Below are 20,907 nucleotides of genomic sequence, written 5' to 3' on the forward strand. Positions count from 1 at the left end.
GTTAGTGCTGTCTTTATTTTTAAGAAGTTGTAAAACTCCAAGGGGTCCAGTTTGTGTTTAGTCGGTTTTCCTTTAAAAGTTAATGGGTATGCTGTGTCGAACAGTTGGTATGGGAAACAAATACTCCTATTGATCCAGGACTTAAAATGTAAAGAATTCCTTTTATATACAATATTATGGTTATCCCAAAGGGATTCGAGATTGGATCGGCGGATACTGGTTACCAGTTTTTTATCCACTTTTAATAGTGCAGACTTTGTGTTTTTAAAAATGGGTTTCAGCCAAAGAGGTACCGGCGCTTAGGGATTGGTGCAGGGATTTGGATGCAGCAATGATGGCAGAGAGAGTGGTTTATCTACACCGTGGATGTCCCCGTAAATGGGAGAAAATTTGGTGGGCCTGGAACAAATACAGGGGATACTTATGTGAACCACCAACGCTAGATGGGGAGAGTGAATCTGAATAGGAGATGGGGGGAGGGTGGGACTCAGGGGCAGTACCAATAGGAATTAGTTTCGTACCACTGTTTTTTCTGGTGAATATACTGTTACCTATGACTAATGTACCCTGTACTACCCAATGTCTGTCCCATATGATTGTCAAGTGCCCTGTATCGCTTTCAATAAAAACATTTTCCAAAAAAATGGGTTTTTAACATGTGACTTTGGTAAAATTTGAGGTGAGGAGGGCTGCTGGGGCAAGGTTATTGAGTAGTATTTTTTCAATAGTAAGCCAGACTGGGGTGTACTCCTCTGGAAGCACAAGCCAATATGATCCTTGTTTAGCTAGGGATGCTGTTTGATAAAGTTTGAAGTCTGCTAGGTTGAACCCCCCCCCCATAGATTTATCCAATCTGAGTTTTTTCAGGCCTATTCTAGCTCTTTTACCTTGCCATAAGAAGTTTGATATTAGGGTGTCTAACTTGCGGTGGAAGTCCTCAGATAATATTATGGGAAGCATGGTGAATAGGTAGTTTACTAATGGCGTGATCATCATCTTGATGGTCTCAATTCTGCCCCACCATGTAGTGAACCTTGGGGACCATGCTTCGGGGAGGCCTTTTATTTTCGCGAGGGTGCTAGATTCATTCTGTTGTAGTGACTCTAAAATATCACTACCAAATTCCATTCCGAGATATTTGATAAATCCCGATTGCCATGTCAGGCCTGAGTTACCTAATACCTCTCTTGTGCAGTGGATCTTCAAGGGTTTAACTTCGGATTTGTCTCGGTTTAACTTGTAACCTGAGTGGGATGAGTAAAATTCTATTGTACTCATCAGGGCCTTAATCAAAGAGCACGGATCCTCTGTGACTATGAGGATATCATCCACATATGCCGCTAGTTTTACCTGAGACTCACCGAATTTTACTCATTTAATGTCTTTGTTACGCTTAATATCTTGTATTAGTGGCTCCAGTGCCAGGAGAAACAGGGCGGGGGAGAGAGCAACCCTGTCTTGTTCCTTCCTCCAGTGTGAAGGCATCTGATAGGGTTCCGTTGATCGCTATACGGGCTGTAGGGTCTGTGTACATAGCCATTACCATGTTAATATATGCATTACCTAGATTGAAGGACTGCCTGCAGTGTCTCACAAATGACCATGATACCCTGTCAAACACTTTTTCTGCGTCTGGTTGGGTCAGGCTTTAACTTTGGTTATGGTTGGGTCAGGCTTTAACTTTGCCTGCTCAAGTATGTGGCATAGCAGCTGCGTATTGTCATTAGACATTCGATATTTGAGGACGCTGACCTGGGAATAGCTAATTAGTTTAGGGAGCACCTCGTTCAGCCTCGTGGCTAGTATCTTAGCATATAATTTGCAGTCTATGTTGATCAATGAGATTGCCCTGTAATTTTTTTGCAAGAGCGTGTCTTTTCCTTCCTTCGGTATGACTATAATGTTGGTTTCCCTCATTGATTTTGCAGTACCTCCCTCTCTGGCTATGGCATTGAATACTTTTAATAATATAGGTTGAAGGGAACCATCGAACGCCTTATAAAAGGAAGCGGAGAAGCCGTCTGGGCCCGGTGCTTTATTACTTTTAAGGGATTTAATGGAGTTAGTTAGTTCTTTTTCAGAGAAGGGTTTCCCTAGCGTTGCATTGTCGGTTTCTGATAATCTCGGTAGGTTTCGCAAATCTAAGTATCTGGTGCATTCTTCTGAATTTAATGTCTTATTACTTTTATACAGATTCTCATAGAAGGATTGGAAGGCTTGCAGGATCTCTTTTTGTTTAGCTTGGATATTATTATAGGAATCCTTTATCGAGGAGATAGTGAACTGTCTCTGTTTATGTTTGAGGTAAAAGGCTAACAACTTGACCGCTCTGTTTCCCTCGCAAAGTTTGAGTGCCTTGAATTTGTTGATCCACACTCCCGCTCTCTTGCTTACTATTTTGTTGTATTGATATTTTTTCTTAACAAGTTGATCTAAGATATTTTTGTTATCAATCGCCTCGGCATGTGAGGACACTAGGAGTTTAATTTCTTTTTCGAGTGTATCTAGTTCTAAATTTAGGTTTTTATTTATTTTCACCTTGATACCAATGAGTATCCCTCTGATAGTTGCCTTTAGTGCGTCCCACAATGTGAAGATGTCTGTGTCTGGCAGTTCGTTGTGTTTGATGTAGTCCTGAATTGCTTTTACAATCGCTTCTTTGTCTGCTGAGTTAGAGAAAACCTTGTCATTAAACCGCCATCTTTTCAGAGGGATTATGGAATGGGTACCTGCTAGTTTGGTGTTAATGCAGGAATGGTCTGATACTAGTTTAGGGGCTATATCCGTTTGGTCTATGAGGTGTTTAAATGCACCGGAAATTAAAATGTAGTCAATCGTAGTGTAGGAATTGTGTGGGGCTGAGTAGAATGTATAGTCCCTTGTGTCTGGGTGTTGACGGCGCCATGAATCCTTCAGATTGAACTATGAGCAAAGTTTATGGAGCACTTCATGTGAACGTGTGGGCTGGTATCTACATTTTGACTGACGGTCAACAAGGGGGTCTAAAGGTAGGTTAAAGTCACCGCCTACTATGATGAGGTCCTCTTGGGGAAAGCTCCCTATTGTAGTTGAGACCCTTTCCCAGAAGTCTGGCTCATCGGAGTTAAGGCCATATACGTTGAGGACATGTATTGAGTCATCTCCTTTTTTCAAGTGTGTTATTAACATCCTCCCTTCGTTATCATGTGTGTGTGAGACAGTGGTAATGTTGAATTTTCTGGCTATAAGGGTAATGACACCTCTTTTCTTGTGGTCTGCAGGCGAGCAAGAGATATGCGCTATCCAGTTGTGTTTAATGAAACCTGTATCTTCCTCTGATAATTTCGTTTCCTGAAGGAGTATAATATCCCCTTTGGTTTTTGCAAAGTAATCATATATTTTCCTACGTTTATCAGGATGGTTAAGTCCCTTCACATTCAGGGAGACAATATTCTGGTCTTCTGCAATAAATTTAGCTTGCGACATCAGACAAACTCTTTATTGTTAAATGAGACAATCAGTCTGAGTAGTCTAGTGAGTGGATGTATAGAACCACCCTCGAAGTCTGCATAATGGTTCCTTAGGATACTGTTGAGGTTTAACTGGTAAGACTGTTTTAATTTATTGTTCATAATGGCCCTGTCACTAAACACGTATCGGGAGTAGAGCAAATCTGCTGAAGCAACATAATGTAAAAAATATTTTAAACTAACATAAAACAAAAAGAGAATAACCTCAAATATTGTAACCCTCTGTCCCTCCTCCCCCCACCCCTCCCTCCCCCCTCCCCCTGAAAAAATTAGAAACAGGAACTGTGACGGCAGATCCGTCTACCGACACCTAGGAGGGTACTGGGCTGGGTGTTGAACTGGGTATTGAGCTGGGTCTAATTACATCTAAAAAATTAGATTGAAAAGGTGCCAAGTCCATACCTGTGTAGTAATGGAGCATATGACTAAGTTTGAACACCTTCAATAGTATAACCGCACATGGTAAATATAGTTAAATTATCTATCTTACTATCTTGTTATCCAGCAAAAATACCTTTGTTAAAGCATGTGCTATCAAGATAATGGACTACGCTACTGTCCACCTAATTCAAGTGACTGTTACCCAAGAGATTGTGTTGTAACATTTAACTTTACATGTAACCTTGTGTAAAACCTGTTCTATAACTCTGCAACTGAGAATACGTCAGATTAGTAGTATTCTGCATCTAGGTACTGCATTTAAGGATTTGTACAAGTACAAGTACAAAGACATTGAGCTGAGAGATAGAACAGTCTCAAACAGTCAAAGGGTATCAAGGCTTCCGTTTGTTTGAGATCCCTGTGGATAGTTCCATTTCCTGTGTTGGAGCTGCTTCAGGTGCTTCATTAGGTCTTTGGGGTTAGTAAAGAAGTATGATATGCCATTTTCAAAGATCTTGAATTTGGATGGGCCTGCAAATGAGAATTGGATGTTCTTGTCTCTTAGTTTGTCTCTCAGCATAAGGAATCCCTTTCTTGTGTCTAGGGTTTCCTTGGAGTAGTCTTGTGTAAAGTTGATTTGATGGCCTTCCCAAGATACTTGGTGGTTTTTTCTGGTGAAGGTTAGGATAGCTTCCGTGTGTTGGTAGCGTAACGGTTTACATATTATTTGGCGATTTCCTTTTCTGTTTGCAGAATTGAATGTTGGAATCCTATGCGCCCTGTCCATTTCTAAGCCATGTTGGAATTTTATTCCAGTGACCATGGATAGCCAGTTTTCCAAGAATGCCACACATGATCCCGCAGCATCCTCTGAGCCCTCCGGAATACCGAAGATACATATATTCCCCCTTCTGTTTCGGTCTTCCAACTCAGCTGCGTGTCTTTTAAGGTCGCTTGCGACTTCTCGGAGGTGTTTAACTTCTTTCCTTGTTTGGGTTGACACATCCTCAACGTCGCTTATTCTTAGTTCTGCGTCTGTAATCTTGGAGTTCATTACATTCCTGTCCGCCCGGATGGCGGTGAGTTCTAGCTGCATAGCAACAGTATTTTGTTTAGTCGATTTCGCATGGTCGTTTACTTCGGCTAATTTCTTTAGAATCATGTCCATTGTGCTATTTAGATCTGGTTTGGCTTTGATTGGAGAGTCTGAGATGATGGGTTCTGCTTTTGACTTTTTAAACGAAGCTCTGGATTATTTGTCAACCATCGTGCAGTAGTCACTTGTCAGACTGATTTGAGGGGCTGAAATGTGCTGAGGCGCAAGTATTAGACAGACCGGTAGTGTATCTGGTGTTATTGGCACTGCTGGCTGTGTAGGAGCTTGTTCGTAGGTTGGTTCCCTCTGGTCTGGGTTCCGTTATACCACTGATATCCCACGGTTCCGAAGAGGGAGCCTGCGTTCAGGGACTGTTGGCGATAAACTGCCAACCTTTTGCGAAACTTGACCCCAAACAGATCCATTGAATTTTCTTGAAACAACCCCATGTAATTGCAAGCTCCATTTTTCACTTCTCCTCCCCTGCATTATTCCTTCTCCCCCGACCCCCCCCGGACCTCCCCGAGGGATGGATAAGGCCATTCCAGACTCTCCATCCCCCAAAAGCGCCTACATACAAAATAATATGTGAAATACATTATTAGGGTGGAAGAATTGTATTTTTTTTAAATATATATAATGGGTGGGTCAGCGAAAGTCCTTCTACCCCTTTTGGCACGGACGCCACACTGAGCGCCTTCCCGTCAAGCCTCCCCTATATATGGGTTTTCTACAAAATCCGCCCCTCCGCTAAAATACCCAAACAAATGCCGTAGCCCGCTCCGTCTGCGCAAAAAATCCCAGGGGGAGACCGGCTTGTGCCATCCTAACGTGGGTTCCCATTTGACTTTGCAATTCTGGTCACCCTGATGAACTCCTATCAGTTCTTGACTGATCCAATCGGAACCATCATCTCTGCTAGCAGAGCTATCTGCGCAAACCCACACAAATTTGGTCACCATGTGCGCACTGATCTTCCCTGACCGAGGGCACTGCAGTCCCTATACGGGCTTTGGTGCTCCCCGACGGTCCTGCCTCACTTGTAATGGAAATAAAGTAGTGCCTTGTCTCTTAATGGCATACAAGGTATTTAAAAATGACAGATGAGAATGTCTTAAATTTAAAGTTTTACTTCAAAAATATTTGAAGTACAAAGGTACAAATTGCAGGTAATCCCTTAGGAATTCATTCAATGTGTTATGCCCAATGTACAGAGAATCATGAACTCAGGTTCGTCCAGAAACAAAACTGACAGAGATTCGCCTTCTAAGAATGGGGAAAAGGACTCCCCTGACATTGAAAAATCACACACTTTTATAGGATTTTAGACAAAAGGTTCATACATTCACTAAATTAATTTGAATTTGAATTTAAAAGTATTTATTGAGCGCTCGTACACCAGACGGTTTCATGGCGCTATAGAGGAGAGTGAATCCTGAATGGAAGGGTGTAGTTTTAAATTTTGAGAGCCTGTGCGAACAAATAGGTTTTCAGTGTGCTGCGGAACTCCAGGTAGGATGATGTTAATCTCAATTGGAAAGGTAGAGAATTCCAAAATTGTGGAGCAAGGACGGAGAACATAGTGCCTCCCGCTCTGCTCTTCTTGAACCTGGGCACCACCAGGAGGGATTGAGAGGAAGACCTCAGTTGTCTGCTTGGGGTATAGGGTCTAATTTTGGAGCTAATGAAAGATGGGGCTGTTCCCGCAAGGGCCTGGAACGTGATGCAACCCATCTTAAAAAGGGCCCTTTCTCTAATGGGGAGCCAATGGAGGGATCTGAAAAGGGGAGAGCAGTGGTGAGATTTAGGTAGACCATAGACCAGGCAGGCAGCTTGGTTCTGCACCAATTGGAGTCGCCGAATGGCGTATGCTGGGGCCCCAGTGTACAGGACATTCCCGTAATCTAACCTGGAGAGGACCATGGCCATCAGGATCAGTTTGAGGGCTGAGAAAGAAAAAAAACTTGAAATTTTTCGAATGGTGCGTAAGGTGAAGAAACAAGAGGAAACCACTGTGCTGATTTGGGAGTGTAGGGTGAGTTGTTGATTGAGGGTGATCCCCAATGTCTTAACAGAGGAAGAGGGAGAGGGAGGGGAACCAAAGGAGGGGGGCCAGAAACTGGGGGACCAAGGGTTAAATTTACTGCCAGTAAGGAGGAGCTCGGTCTTGTCAGGGTTGAGTTTAAGATGGTTAAAACTCATCCAATCCCTGACAAAGACCATCACCGACTGGAAGTTGTTAATAGAGTCAGGGGAATCGGAGAGGTTGAAAATGAGCTGGAGGTCATCGGCGTAATTAAACACCGTGACCTCCATCCTTTGTAGGGCAAAGATAAGCGGAAAAATATATAAATTAAAAAGAAGGGGAGAGAGAGAAGAACCCTGAGGGACGCCGCATCGCACTTTGTGGGCCTCGGAGGAAAAGTTCGCCAGATGGACTGCCTGTGACCGATCGCTCAAAAATGAGCTGATCCAGGCAAGGGCAGGACCTCCAATGCCAGCTGCCTCGACACGGGAAAGAAGGATGGTGTGGTCCACCGTGTCAAAGGCGGCCGATAGGTCCAGAAGAACCAGTGCTTGTGGGCGGTTGACATCTTGTCCCTCTCTGAGTGAGTCTAAAACAGAGACCACCACTTTCTCAGTGGAGTGGAGAGGGCGAAACCCTGCTTGGCGTGGAGAGAGATAGCCGCTGTCCTCGATGAAAGACCTTAGGATTTTGGTAACATGTTGTTCGAGGAGTTTGGCCAGGTAGGGGAGGAGAGAAATCGGCCGATAGTTTACCAGCACTGTTGGATCTGCGCCTGGTTTTTTCAGGATTGGAATGATGGTGGCTGATTTATGGCTGAGAGGAACGGTACCTGACTTGAGGGTCTCATTGAGAAAGGTGAGGGGGGTTATAGGGCAGGTGTGGAAGATGTCTCGTAAGATGTAGGCCGGACAGATGTCGGAAGGGGATCCAGATTTGACGCAGGGGAGTAAGGAAAGGAGGGCGTCTTTAGACAGCAGGGTTATAAGGTCAAGGTGGGAGGTGTTTAAAGGAAGATCAGGGTTTAGGAAGGCTGGGGAGGGAGGAGGAATGTTGGCCTTGATGTCTACGATTTTGTTAATGAAAAAATTGTTCAGAGAATCGCACAGAGGTTGGGAGGGTACTGGCTTGGATGTGGTTCGGTCTGAAGAGGCCAGTTCAAAAACTGTGGCAAAGATTTCTCTGGGTTTGTTCTCTGCCCGGAGGATTTTATTCGAAAAGTAACAGGTTTTGGCATCAAGAATGGCTTTCTTGTACTCAGCCTGGATAGAAGAGTACAGTGATTTGGTAGCAGTGCAGTACGTGCGTCTCCATGCCCGTTCTGCACGTCGGGTGGCCAATTTTTTCTCCTTGAGTTCCGGGGTGAACCATTTGTTGACGTCGTGAGCGCGTCTTACTCTGGTGCGTCTTAGGGGTGCCACCTGATCACAGGCGTTAGATAGCCATTTATTAAGGGTTTCTGCCTGAAGCGGTATGGCCTGATTCTCTATGGATGGGCTAGAGACTAATAGGGAGGAGCAGAGTAGAGGGATATCGACTTTGCCCCAGTTACGGGCCCAGGTGTTCTTTGGCAAGGGGGGTTTGATGGTCAGACTAGAGTCCAAAAAAAAAGTGATTAAGTGATGGTCAGACCACAGGCAAGGGGTAACAGTGGGGGTATGGATAGGGATGTTGAGGGACCAAAATTGGTCTAATATATGGCCCTGGGTATGGGTAGGGATGTGGATGTGGGATATAAACTTCAAACTTAGAAGTAATTCTGTAAAGTCTTTGGAAGGGGCGTCTTCTGCCGGATCAGATGGCCAAAAATTAAAATCGCCAAGTACCAGGACTGCCGAGTTGTTGACGGCTAATGTGGCTAGTAGGTCCATAAAGGCTGAAAGGAAGTGCGGCATGTTTTTGGGAGGTCGATACATCAGGACATTAGAATTTCTCACTATTATACTACATATGATTTTGTGATTACAGTGTCCGTTACATATGGACACAACTGTTACTTAATAAATTATTCAGTCTAGGACAGCTAAATTCAGCCTTGAGAAAAATATGTTTGAAACACTCAGTAAATTCTTGCCTCTTCTAAAATGTGCTCACAATGGGTAAATGTGGTCACCTACTGCAAATTAAGTTATTAGCATGCACATGTTTTTTAGCAATGTAAATCACACTTTGCTCATAAATACTTTAACTATGCAAATGCCACAATTATGCTTTCCCACTTCTCAGACATGAAAGTATATTGCCTGCACTCAGGCGCGCACCACCCATTGGCCTCAAAGGGCTTCAGCCCCCCCTCCCCGTCGTGTGTGGCAGCCCGGGATGAGATACTTCCTGGGCCCAATCACAGCCACAACCTGAGCACTTCACAGGTCTTTAAAAGACCTTGTGCGTGTTAATGGAGCTTTGTTTTTGTTTCACCCCTTCTAAGAGCCCCTGCAGCTCGACTCTGCCGATTGACTAAAGATTCAGCCCCCCCTGAAACTTTTTCTTACCCCCCCCTCCCCCCCCCCCAATTTGACTCTAGTTGCGCCTCTGCCTGCACGCTCGTGACTGGACCGTCCTAGTAGATGGGACTGCTTTTATGGGCAGGCCACAACAAAGGCTTTGCTCCAACTATGAATTTAGGGATTTTTCCACCTTATTATACTGATGCAAATCTGCACTCTGTTTCAGTCAACGTAGAATCCAAAAAGGTTTTACATAGTTAAAACCTACGTGAATGCACATAACTAACCCATACATGTCAATGTTCTGACTTAGATTAGAGGCTCGCTATTTTTACAGCAAAAAAATATAGTTTGGATTTCTTTTGCTTGAAACCAGGGGCACTGGAATTATCCAATTGTGTGGCTGCGTTTTTTTTTTTTTGCATATTTATGTTTGCCACATAATCAATGCCCAGGCAGTGTAAAAATGACGAAATAATAAAGTAATACTACCACAAAATGCACCGCATAATTTGGCTTTTCTTGTTGCATAATTTACTCAACCCCTGCCACATAATTTGGTCCTTCCCTGCCGCAAAATTCCATTGGCCCTGCTAAAACCTGCTTTACTAAGAAGCAAATCAATGAAGTTATTTTATCACACTCAGTACACATTTACAGGTATGCGCTTAGTTAGCCGTCTTGCTCTAAATGCGTACTCAGGCGCTAGGACTAGTCTCTCTTAGCTGTCTAATGCATAGTGTTTGGTGGCCATCTTGGAAGAGTTTTAGTTTGCTTCAAATCATTGCGTTCTCTGTATACAATTAAAAAGGCGACCGGGATGATATCCGTTATAGAGCAGTTAATTGCAGTATTATGTTTATCGTGACTAACGATATTGTATTTTTACACGTTTATTTACATGCATTTACAGTTTTACTGGTCGGACCGAATGGTATACGAGTAGTATTGGCCAGGAGAGTCTCTTTCAGTAACAGGAAGGAATTGTTGTTCTTCTATGGTTGTCCGTCTTTTATGTCCCTATGAGCCCTTCTATGTACTTGCCCATAGTCCTGTGCGCCTTCCAGGCCAGCGCTGGTTGGCTACCGCCACCGGCTTGACTTTTGGAGCATTTCGATTGGTAGCTTTATGCCTTCCAGCCCTCCCGCCTTCTCCTGATTGGTTATGAGGACTTTTGGATACGAAATTCAAAGGTGTTTTAAAGAGTTCTCAGCTGGCGCTTTTTACTGCTCCACACAGATCACATTGTAGACTACCCGCGTTCCGCGCTCTCCAGTTAACATATTCGTCGGCTTGTCCGGAGTCCGCAGAAACTTATGAGAGGCGAGCAGCAGGTGTCAGAGGTAGGTAGCGGGACTGCGGAGTTGAGTGAGGGGATGTGTAGCGGTATGAATAGAGCGACCCCCCCTCCCACCACACACAATCCTTTCGTTGTAGTCGGTATTGGATGGGGGTTTAAAATCGTCCAAATCTGAACAGCACTGCCATCGGTGTGTGAGAGATATTATAATATTCTCAATAGCAAGCCTTATCCAGCAAAGGGGGTAGAATTTCTAGACTCCCTTTACCAGAGTCACCCTCCATGGAATGGGGTATGGGGTATTGTTAACTTGTTTAAGGTTGAACTTACCGCCTTTATCGCTGCTGTTTGTGCCTGGCGAGTCTGACAAGCGCAGAGTTGTAGGAGGGCAGCCGGTATGTTTTTGTGAAACAAAGGACCCTGCGCCAAAAGGGCGGGTAGTGTAGATGGGGTCCGAAGCAGTGGCGAGTCAGGTGCCGCTTTCTACCCGTGTGAACGTGTATGGGGGGGGGGCGGCGGGATGACTCTTTTGTTCCTTTATCCGTGCCCCCTCCCCAGCCCCCCTGTAGACCAAGTCCCGTGACTGGTAATGGCGCTAAGAGCAGGAAGCGGCTGCTGAGGAATGCTAAATAATTTCGCGGTCTTAAGAAAGTTTCATTTGAGTGTCGGCCTTTCTGGTACGAGGGGGCTTGGAAGACAATCTAGATACGTACGCCCGGCTGTTGGCTTCCGCGCCCTTCTAGGCGCAGTGCGTGCCGGGCGTTGGTATCCGCCAGCGTTAAACACCAAAGACAGAAGCTGATGGCGGCGTCTCGTGGCAGTCCTTCAACTGGGTCTGCTTCAAGATGTAGTTGTAATATATTTTTTATAGAGCGCCCCTGTTGAGGTAGAGTACACCCAAAAGTCCCAGCCCTAAGGTTTTTCAGAGGAGTTCGGTATTTTTTTTGCCTTGTTGGGAAACTAGTGGAAAGTGCCCCAAAAATAGTAAATATGACACTGTTTAATAATCTATTTATTTAAACTCTTAATTGTTAAAATAAATTATGATGCCATCTACAAGGGAGTGACTTGGCCTTCGCTGCCAGGCTTGAAGCCCCGATGCATTTGCCGCCCGTGTAAATCTTTTTTACAAGGGCAGCCTCTGATATGGCAGTGTCCCTTTTCGATGGGCCCATCATGTCACCCTGCAGTTTTCGAAGTAGCTTAGCCGTTCCGATGGCAGGACACGGTTTAAATGTGTCGCCCCATTCCCGCTGTTAGTAGGGTGCCCGAAGATATCCATATTTTAAAAGCATTTTTGGGCACAGATTGGCACGTAGGTCTTTATGTTCTTGTATACGTTTTGTTTCTAGAGCATTGGTTGTGGCAAGCAACCCATCACGCTTACTATCACGTCAGTTCTCAATACTCGCTTGATATCGGTCATTCTAGGAGTGTTGCTAACAAAAATATGCTTCGCGCCTTTTGACAATAAGGGTTATGTGAACTGGTCCCGGTCGGATACATGTCTGCATGACTCCTCTCATTAACAACTTAAACGTTACTTATTCTTTGGGGCTACAGTGACATGCCAGGATATTGACGCAGAAAGGCCCAGACTGCACAATATTTACACATATTTGGCCCAGCAATTTTTGTGTTTCACCATTTATTGCAGAAAGACAGCCCCCATTGCAAGGTGGTCACTGCTGTTATTTGTTGTTTATTTGGTTCGTCAGAAACATCAGACGGCTCCGAGCCTGATGTGGAGGTAGAGTTGCCTAAAAGGATAATGCTTGCATAGTGATCTGTATATATGCAGTAACCCTTTGTCAAATAGGACTACCATGCTTAGTACCCAGCATTGGGATGGTAATAAAAGTGCATAGGAGTTTTATCTCCAGGTCACTATTAAAATTATTGCAACTGTGGATATCCTATTTCAACTATTTTGGGGGGGTGGCGTTGTAATGGGGTTGGGGCTTTCATGTTGCACAATTAAGAGCGGGGTTTAACTACAGAGCTTAAGTAATCTTAAAGTAGACTGCTTTGTTGGCCTGACTCTTGAGCGAAAGGCTCTGGGATGTGCATCGCATGCGCATATGGCTGTGCTTGACAATGTCATTTAAGTTCTCCTTAAAAGCATGCTCTTCGTGCTAGTAACCATGTAATCGCTCGTGTGCACAGTCTGGAGGCTTCCTGTAGTCGCGACTCTTATGCCTGCTACGTTATCCAGCCTTGTCATTTGAACCAGCTTGAGCTATGGTCTCTGAGCTTATTTGCTAAATTATGAAAACTGTTAAGCCATCTTGCTTTTGGCTGTAGATTATATTTTCAGCTAAAATATATGAAACAGCATTTGACACATTTGTCTTCTTTTCAGGATACTATAAAAATTACCGCCTTTTCAAGATGAAGTGCCACCTAAGTGATGTCGCTACCAGACTATCTCCAAAAAAGCATGAACCTCCAACGGACACAAAATTGGAAGTTTTCTCCACCATAGACTACAAGGAAGAGCCATGTGCTGGTCAACTAAAAGAGCAGCACACATACAGTGACTTGGATTCTGTGGCTGCAAGGGCTTTAGACAGTAAAGATGAATGCAAGCTAAAATACGACAAAGAAAATCAAAATGCGACTTCTCGGAATGGGAACGATGTGTATAGATCCCTGGATCTTGAATGTAGTGAATTCCAAGAAGACAGTGGATATAATTCCTTGCTGAACAGTCATCTAATAGATACTGGGGATGGTGCATTTCTTGGAGATATCTCTTTGGATGATACTCCAACTCGCTTGCATAGTCAGTCTCCACATCAACTCCTGAAACCTAATTTACCCATTGTCTGTTTTGAAGAGGTTGTGTGCTCAACTTTGAAAAAGAGTTTCAGGAGGAATGCAAAGCTGGATTGGCATGTTGTGGACTCTGTGACTTCCCAGAAAAATTTTGGACTAAAGAATGTAATTGGGAGAAAAATGGGCTTGGATCAAATGGATATTCTGGGCGAACTTTTCCTCAGGGATTTCAGACACCTTGTGGCACACATTTTAAGACATCTTGGTGATATGGATTTAATTAAGTAAGTTTACTTCTGTCTGGTCGGCAAACTGTTAACGTGTACTTTTTGCGGTGGTACTTTTACCAGCGCACATATTCATTTTTAGAAGGCAGTTCAGCCGCTTACTTTAACATTTGGAATGCTTGTTACTTAGAAAAGTTGTGTTCCTGCAGCTTGCCTGTTGAGGATTAAGCTAAAATTAAGCCTTGTGTCAAGTAATACTGGTGTGTAACTGGTCATCTATTAGGTAATACCCGAAGGGTGGCTTTTATCAAAAGGGTGTCGGTTTTGCAGTATGCTGCAGGACGAGAGTGTGCCGCAACTCTTAAGTGCAATTTTTATCAAGCCACACAAGGCCAACTTCTTTGGCCCTGAGTCGCTTGATAAATTGGGAGTAACGCAGCTTAAAATGAAGCGTTACTTGGCACTCTGCCGGCAAGGCTTTCCATGGTTGGTGCGTGGCTGTTTCCATGCAATACCCATGGATTTTGATAAATCCTTGTAGGTGGTAGACCTGGGAATGCGCCCAAACAAGGCAAAATGTTTAGTTATCCTAGTTTTCTTTTTCTATTTGTGCTGCCATAGAAAGAAGAAAAGGACTGTTTTTGTGCAGGAAGGTGCCCCTTCCTGCACCATTGTGCAGGAGTGCCTGCGTTGGTGCTAGGCGGCAAATTATGCACTAGGAAAGGGCAAGAATGTGTATTTTGTTAAATACGGCACATTCCTGCTCTTTCACTGTCGCACAGCAAGGTGGTGCACTGCGTCATAAATATGCCCAAAGTATTTGTTGGGCTTGCATGGTAATATTACTAGATCCACTAGCTATTTGTAAAAGGGAAAATGGTCTAGCGGGAGTGCAGTATGCCTCAAAAGGAAAGTTCTAGTGATAAGATTTAGTTAATTAACTTTAGAACTGGCAAAGGCTTGTTTCCTGACAACTAGAGTGCAGCCCTGCAACGTGATTGGAAAAGTGTCATTATATGGGTACACTAGTGAGTCTTAATTTCTAACATCTGCCAGACAAAATTCCTGTATTAAGACTTTGCTTTTGTGTTTTTTTTGTTGTCCCTCTTTGAATAGCGTGGCACGTGTAAGCAGAACCTGGAATAACCTGTTAACAGCTGATAAGTGGGCATTCCCGTTATATCTAACCAAGCTTGAAACGGTCATTGTAAGTATTCTGTTCTTACATACGTACTTATGTACAAATGTCCCGTTTCTTCCTTTGCCTAAACATTTTCAAGTTGACATTTGCATTTAGCCGAAGTGTGCAGAATGTACAATGGATATGCTGAACTTGTGTTGATAAGGTGACCACCTGGCATTGAGGCAAATTCATGACGCTACTATAAAGAAAAATCACGACAAAAGGAGGAGCAACCATACCCCAAAGCCTTTACCATTTTCTGTTGTACTAATTTGCTGTGTATGAGATTGCCTCTAGATATGCTATATTCAGGTGGCACATTATGTCCTTGTGAAATAGTAAACTGATCTCCTTGAGCACCATGCCAAGGGTATCACTCCTTCCCAAATATACCTAATCTTTCTTGGACAGAAAGCAACAACATTTTGATTGTTTCTAAACATTTTAATAGTCCTGATACAGTTTAGGAAACATTTAAATACATGCCTTTCTCGCCACCAGCTACTTTAGGCAAGTTGAATAAACTAACCTGGCTTACCTGCACCCCTGCTAACGTCAAACCTAAAAAAAGAAATAAGGAGGCATGAGTACTGGGAGGTATTGTGTACTGGAAGAGTAGTCTCAGCCAGCAGTGACCAGAAACAGAAGTCATTTGGGTGGTTGAATAAGTAGCGCACTCCTACCCCAGGCCAACTCTGCCGGTGCAGTCGTCTATTGGTTGTGCTTGTGGTGGGGGAGTAAGAGCAGGTCCCTTGGAATGTAAAGGTGATTTATTTATTTTTTTGATCAGTGGGAGGTGCACTTTTGCTATGAAACCTTTGTTGGTTAATGGGATCACTGCAGATTCATGTATGTGCAACTAGAAGCCCATAGAATGCAGTGAAGTCGGCGCAGAAGCCCGGAGACTGAGCAGTGCCTGGGGAGGGCAAACAGGATGAAAGGAGTTAGTGCAGGCCCACCTGCATTAATGCAGGAGGTTCTGTTTATGCAATGCTGTGGAAGCTAGCTGGGTGCCAACCACCAGTCTGTTAATAAACAACTGATATCATGCATTTTTCTAGAAAGGTGCTGCAAATATTGAGCAATTGTCCATTTTGGAATGCAAGTGGGATCTTTTTCTCAGGTGGAGATAACTGGAAGCAGATTGTGCTTGTAAAATCCTTTCAATATTCCAGAAAATTGATCAGTTGTCAGTTTACCCGTATTTCTTTTGCTGCATTCACACAATAGTTTGTATTGTACTTCTGACTGCCCCACTTGTTTCCGCAAGATATGGGATGACATTTAAAATTTTTGTGGTTTGTGTGCTCTGTTTATTTAATAAATATTAATGCTACTGTCCTTTTTTGAAAACAGGCTAACAGTGCAAAATTGTCACCAGATGCTGCTACAAGAACTTATGCTGTATGTCGTGCAGCATTGACATCAGTTCAAAAAGCCACCAGTCCAAAATCGAAGTCTTCTAAAAAATCAACACGGCATACGCAGAATACAGAGGAAACTGTGCAGTACAGTCGTCATACTCAATTTATAGAGGTAAATTGGACTTGCTTTAAATGTGTTTCGCTTTGCGAGAATTTCAATACTACTCAACATGTTGGAGTAGAAAAGGTGGGGTTGGGTTAAGATGCACAGAAGTGGCCTCTAAAGTCTGTGCCTGCACTGTTATGTTGGTGTGCAAATTGTCCAAGGCTGTTGCTTAACTGCCCGAAAGCAATACATAAGTCTAAACACTCGCCCCACCCTCTCTAATTTTCTAAATATTGCTTCAAGTAAAAACAATGTTCTTCCACCTTTCACCATTCTTCCTACACTGCCTTTTCCTTGCATGACCCAATCTGACTATCTCCCCCAATCGAGCATCCCCAAGCAATCTGCTCTAGTGTTGTTCAAAGCCGCATTGTTTACTCTTTACATCCCCTGTACTCTGTCGTCCTCCCAAATCTCCCAAGAAGATGGATACGCCTGCTCCAGACTGTCACCGGCCACCCGGGAAACCAGAGTTTTCCTGCCCAAACCATAATGTAATCATCTCATTGCACTGAAGTGTTTTGCCAGAACACCGGTTTCTCATTCCACAATTTTGCAACCAATTACCTTATTTCCAACAAATATTATGCTTGCTCTATCAGGACCTCCTCTAATCGAGCATAGTTCTCCTAAAATAGGCAACAGACTCTTACCAGCACGTCTTACTTTTTCCTTTCCATACCACTCATGTCTGGAACGTGGGAGTCCATGAGCTGCCATAAATTTTCTGTCCTGCATACAAGGCTGCCCATTTTATGTTGGAATGTTCTATTCTGGTATTCATTTTTAGATCTACCGGCCCATGAACACAATCTAAACTAAAGTAAAGGGTTAGCCATGTTTTCAAGAAGTGGTTGTTTTTTTTCACAACATTTTGATTTCCATCTCCCTATACTCCTTATGTCTGTCCAAGACCTGCCCAATCTTGCCGACCTTTAGTTGCTGCCCCAATCTGGAAAGAATGTTTCATAACTCCTAGCATCTTTACCCAGGTGAATCAATGTTTTTCATAATACAGCGAATACATTTTTAAATAGTCACATTTTTTTACCATTTACAGGAAAATGTTGCTGTTGTAACATTTTTTGGGAAATTTCTTTATTCCACTGGGCAACAACATTCAGCACCACCCGTTAAACATTACCCATTTACTTCTACCCAATTGATCGGTTTTAGATGCTCTCGACCAAACGTGTATTCGATCTTGTTCCAAAACGTTTTTTTGCATACTTGCCTGCCCTCGTAAACCTAGTAACTGATGCTCTAAACGCCCCACCCCAAAAAAAAATGCATAGCCTAAATGTTTCAGACTCTTACGACACAATGCTAATTGCAATAGCAACTGCTGTAACAGATTGTCACTGCTTTTCTTAACAGTGTTTTATTCTGTTCCTTACTCCACCCCTTTAAAACTTTCCTAACAAACACTGTGAACTGGATCATGTCCCCACCATAGCTGTCCATACAAAGAGATACCTGCTAATTTTCCTGAAATAGAGGGGTGAGACGAGCCTTTCGGTATCCAATGCAATTCAACTGTAGATAATCTGCTCCCGTTTTGACACGATTTCCTTTGCAAGACTCCATGTTAACATAAAAGAAGAATTTTTTTCCGTGCTTTCTGTTAACTTTTTCTTGTGGATGCAACTAAAGACTCTTCTACAAGCTCGACTATCTTAAATCACCCAGGCCCAAAATTTCTGCAGGATCTGTCTTGCTGTTCTCTGCATCCAGTGCGAGGAAGTGAAACTTCTGCCAATGGAAACGAGACAGCGTCTGCTATATTTATTTTGCCTGACACGTACATAGGTTTGAAAACCACGTTAAGCTGTTAACATTTCAGCATAAAAGCTTGTAAAAGTTTAAGTACTAGAGTCTCTCGCTTTTTAACTAGCTCTACTACAGCTAAATTGTCCACATTCAACTGAAATCGCCTATAATGAAACTCTTTGCCCCACATGTACAAGGCAACAACCAAAGCGAATAACTCTAAAACGGCTATTCTACAACCTTGTTAACAAGTGCTATATTCAAATTTCCGCACCCAGAGGCCCTTCCCAGAATATACCAGAACCGGAGGCATTGGAGTAGATCTGAATCTTCATTCAAGAAATGAGACGCCATTGAAATCCTCAAACTTAATCCGAGTAGTCGGGTCTTCTCTAATAGCTCTGTAAATTCTTATCCTATGATAAGGTAAATAATCTCCCGACCTAGACTTGCCAAGGCGTCTGCAAAAAGTTCTTCCAGCTCTGACTGCGCTGCACGCAAAATGGAAGTATCCTAATAGTTTCTGCATCTTCCCTGGGTTCAATTTTTCCCCAACAATCCTCCAAAGCAAAATTGACCGCATCTCCAAATTTTGCCAATGGTAGCCTAGCTATAATTTTTGTAGTATCTATTTCAATACCTAGAAATGTAAGTCTTGTACTTGGCCCCTCTGTTTTGTCTGAAGCCAATGGTAGACCAAGTTATTTTGCCATATATTCAAAATTCTGTAAAGCTTTCAAGCAGCTGCCTACTTATGAAGAAACCAATGCAAAAAATTGCTAAATATCTCAGAGCACATGAAACTAAACATTCCATTCCAAGGACTTTGCCTACATAAAAGGCACAGCCAAACTGCATGCCCAGCAGTTCAAAATCAGAAGGATGTATTAGTAATAAGTCGGAATGCTGATTGTAAATAACATTACCAATTTATGTTGCTTTTCCTGCTATTACCAACTTGAAAGCATCTACTGATGCGTAAGATGCACAGAATCTGCTTGAGAAATCCAATCATCTACAGAATGTCACCCTGGCCATTCTAAATGGTGCATCAGTCTATATTCACCTGAACCCTTTTTTGGCAAAGCACCTAAAGGGGCAAACTAATAATTTTTGTAATGTCCTGCAATCCTGTCTGCCTTTTATCTCTGAGTTTAGTTTTTGTTGAACTATATCTGCAACTTTTGCTGATTTCTAGATCATCCACCCATCATCTTCGCCTAGGTCCTTGATGGCCCATGCAAAAAACTATTGGAGTATTAGAGTTCCTACACGCCGCTGCCTATAACAGTCGCTTTCCATACTATTCTGCCCTGGCTTCGGTGGGAAGATGCTGAAAAGGCCAATCAGTAATTGGTAAACCCCTTGCTATGAGTTGTGGCTTGAGCCTGGGTGGATGACCTTCATTAAAGCTATAATTCAGAGTAAACGCCGCCCACCTATCTATGTCTATACATGTGCATTTATACTTAAGTTGCGAATGCATACTGTCTCTAATACTCGCAGAAATTCAAAATGCGGATGTCCGGGTCTCCATTGTTCTTGGTATATTTTGGCCTCCTACCTAACTCATGCTACTCTTCTTTGGAGCCTTCTTTTGATGGTGTCTTTGTAACAGCTTAAACACAGCTATAAATTCATGCTTCCCTATTCTGTACTTTTTCTCTGATAAATGAGATCCTAAAGGCATTGCAATATCATATAACCGTTTATTTGGATTCTAATCTTTCTCCTGTTTTCTTTTTCGCTTTGATTCTTTATCACGCATTACTTTTTTCATATTTTTCTCCTTAATCTTTCTTTGATCCTTAACATTCTCTACAACACTTTTTTGCCCTGGTAAAGCTTTCCATTACCCTCTTTTCTATGCAATCGTACCTTTCAATATGATCTCTCATTCCTATGCTCTCAAGTCACCAAAAGCTCCTCGCTGCCGTCCTCATAATCCAAACTTTCAACAAAATCATTACGCGGACCACCACTGATAACCAATCTTTCAGCCCCCTCCAAAAAAACTTCCCATCATGCAATCTCCATTAAGATACTGACATTTGATTGGGTTGCTCCCTTGAAGGAAAATCTGCCATTAGTCTCCCTTTTTTCTTCACGTCCAGAGCCGCTTAATGCTCTGCTGGTGCCTACTCTAATATTACTGATTCTTTCATTTGTGTCCCCATTCCACCCCCCCCCCCCCCCCCCCCCAAACAGTCTTAGCTACTCCAACAGCCTTCCTTCTCTTGGGCTGCTCTAAACCCACCCCTGCCTTAAGTCATCCCATTCTGCCTAACAAAATCCTTATTGCTCTTCTTATTCTTTTCATTATCCTTTATTAAATTAAAGACTCAAACCTTGACTGACAAACCATTTCTCAGCGAGGTCTTATCCAGTGGCCTGTTCTATTTGCTAAGTCACCGAGGGCGGGGACTGGCGAGGGCCCTTCCCACATAGTGCAAATTAAGAAAACTGAATAGGCCAGCATTGGCCATTTTAACTTCATTTATTAGCTGTGTGAAATATTTCCTACAGCTTTTATTCCTCTCAAATGTCACTACACTGAAAATACTTTAAACCAAATAGTTTGTATGTAAGCAATAAAGGGGGTACACCTTGTCGTATGATATTGCAAGTCATGGAGGAGTTCCATAACCATATAGAGTAAC

General features: G+C 43.1%; 1 protein-coding gene across 3 annotated transcripts in view; it reads left to right on the top strand.

The window, feature by feature from the left end:
* LOC144763448 (F-box only protein 5-like) overlaps positions 1 to 20,907 on the top strand; it is a 61,679-nt gene that overhangs the window by 38,789 nt on the left and 1,983 nt on the right. For 2 of the 3 annotated variants that reach the window (XM_078649046.1, XM_078649047.1), the window contains exons 2-4: positions 13,122 to 13,821; positions 14,881 to 14,971; positions 16,304 to 16,483. In XM_078649046.1, coding sequence (XP_078505172.1) covers positions 13,122 to 13,821; positions 14,881 to 14,971; positions 16,304 to 16,483 — 971 coding nt within the window. Of the gene's footprint in view, positions 1 to 10,653; positions 10,803 to 13,121; positions 13,822 to 14,880; positions 14,972 to 16,303; positions 16,484 to 20,907 lie in introns of those variants that run through there. The other variant, XM_078649048.1, reaches the window with a different exon arrangement.

This window comes from Lissotriton helveticus, chromosome 6 (assembly GCF_964261635.1).
Source record: "Lissotriton helveticus chromosome 6, aLisHel1.1, whole genome shotgun sequence".
In the NCBI taxonomy this organism is placed as follows: Eukaryota; Metazoa; Chordata; class Amphibia; order Caudata; family Salamandridae; genus Lissotriton; species Lissotriton helveticus.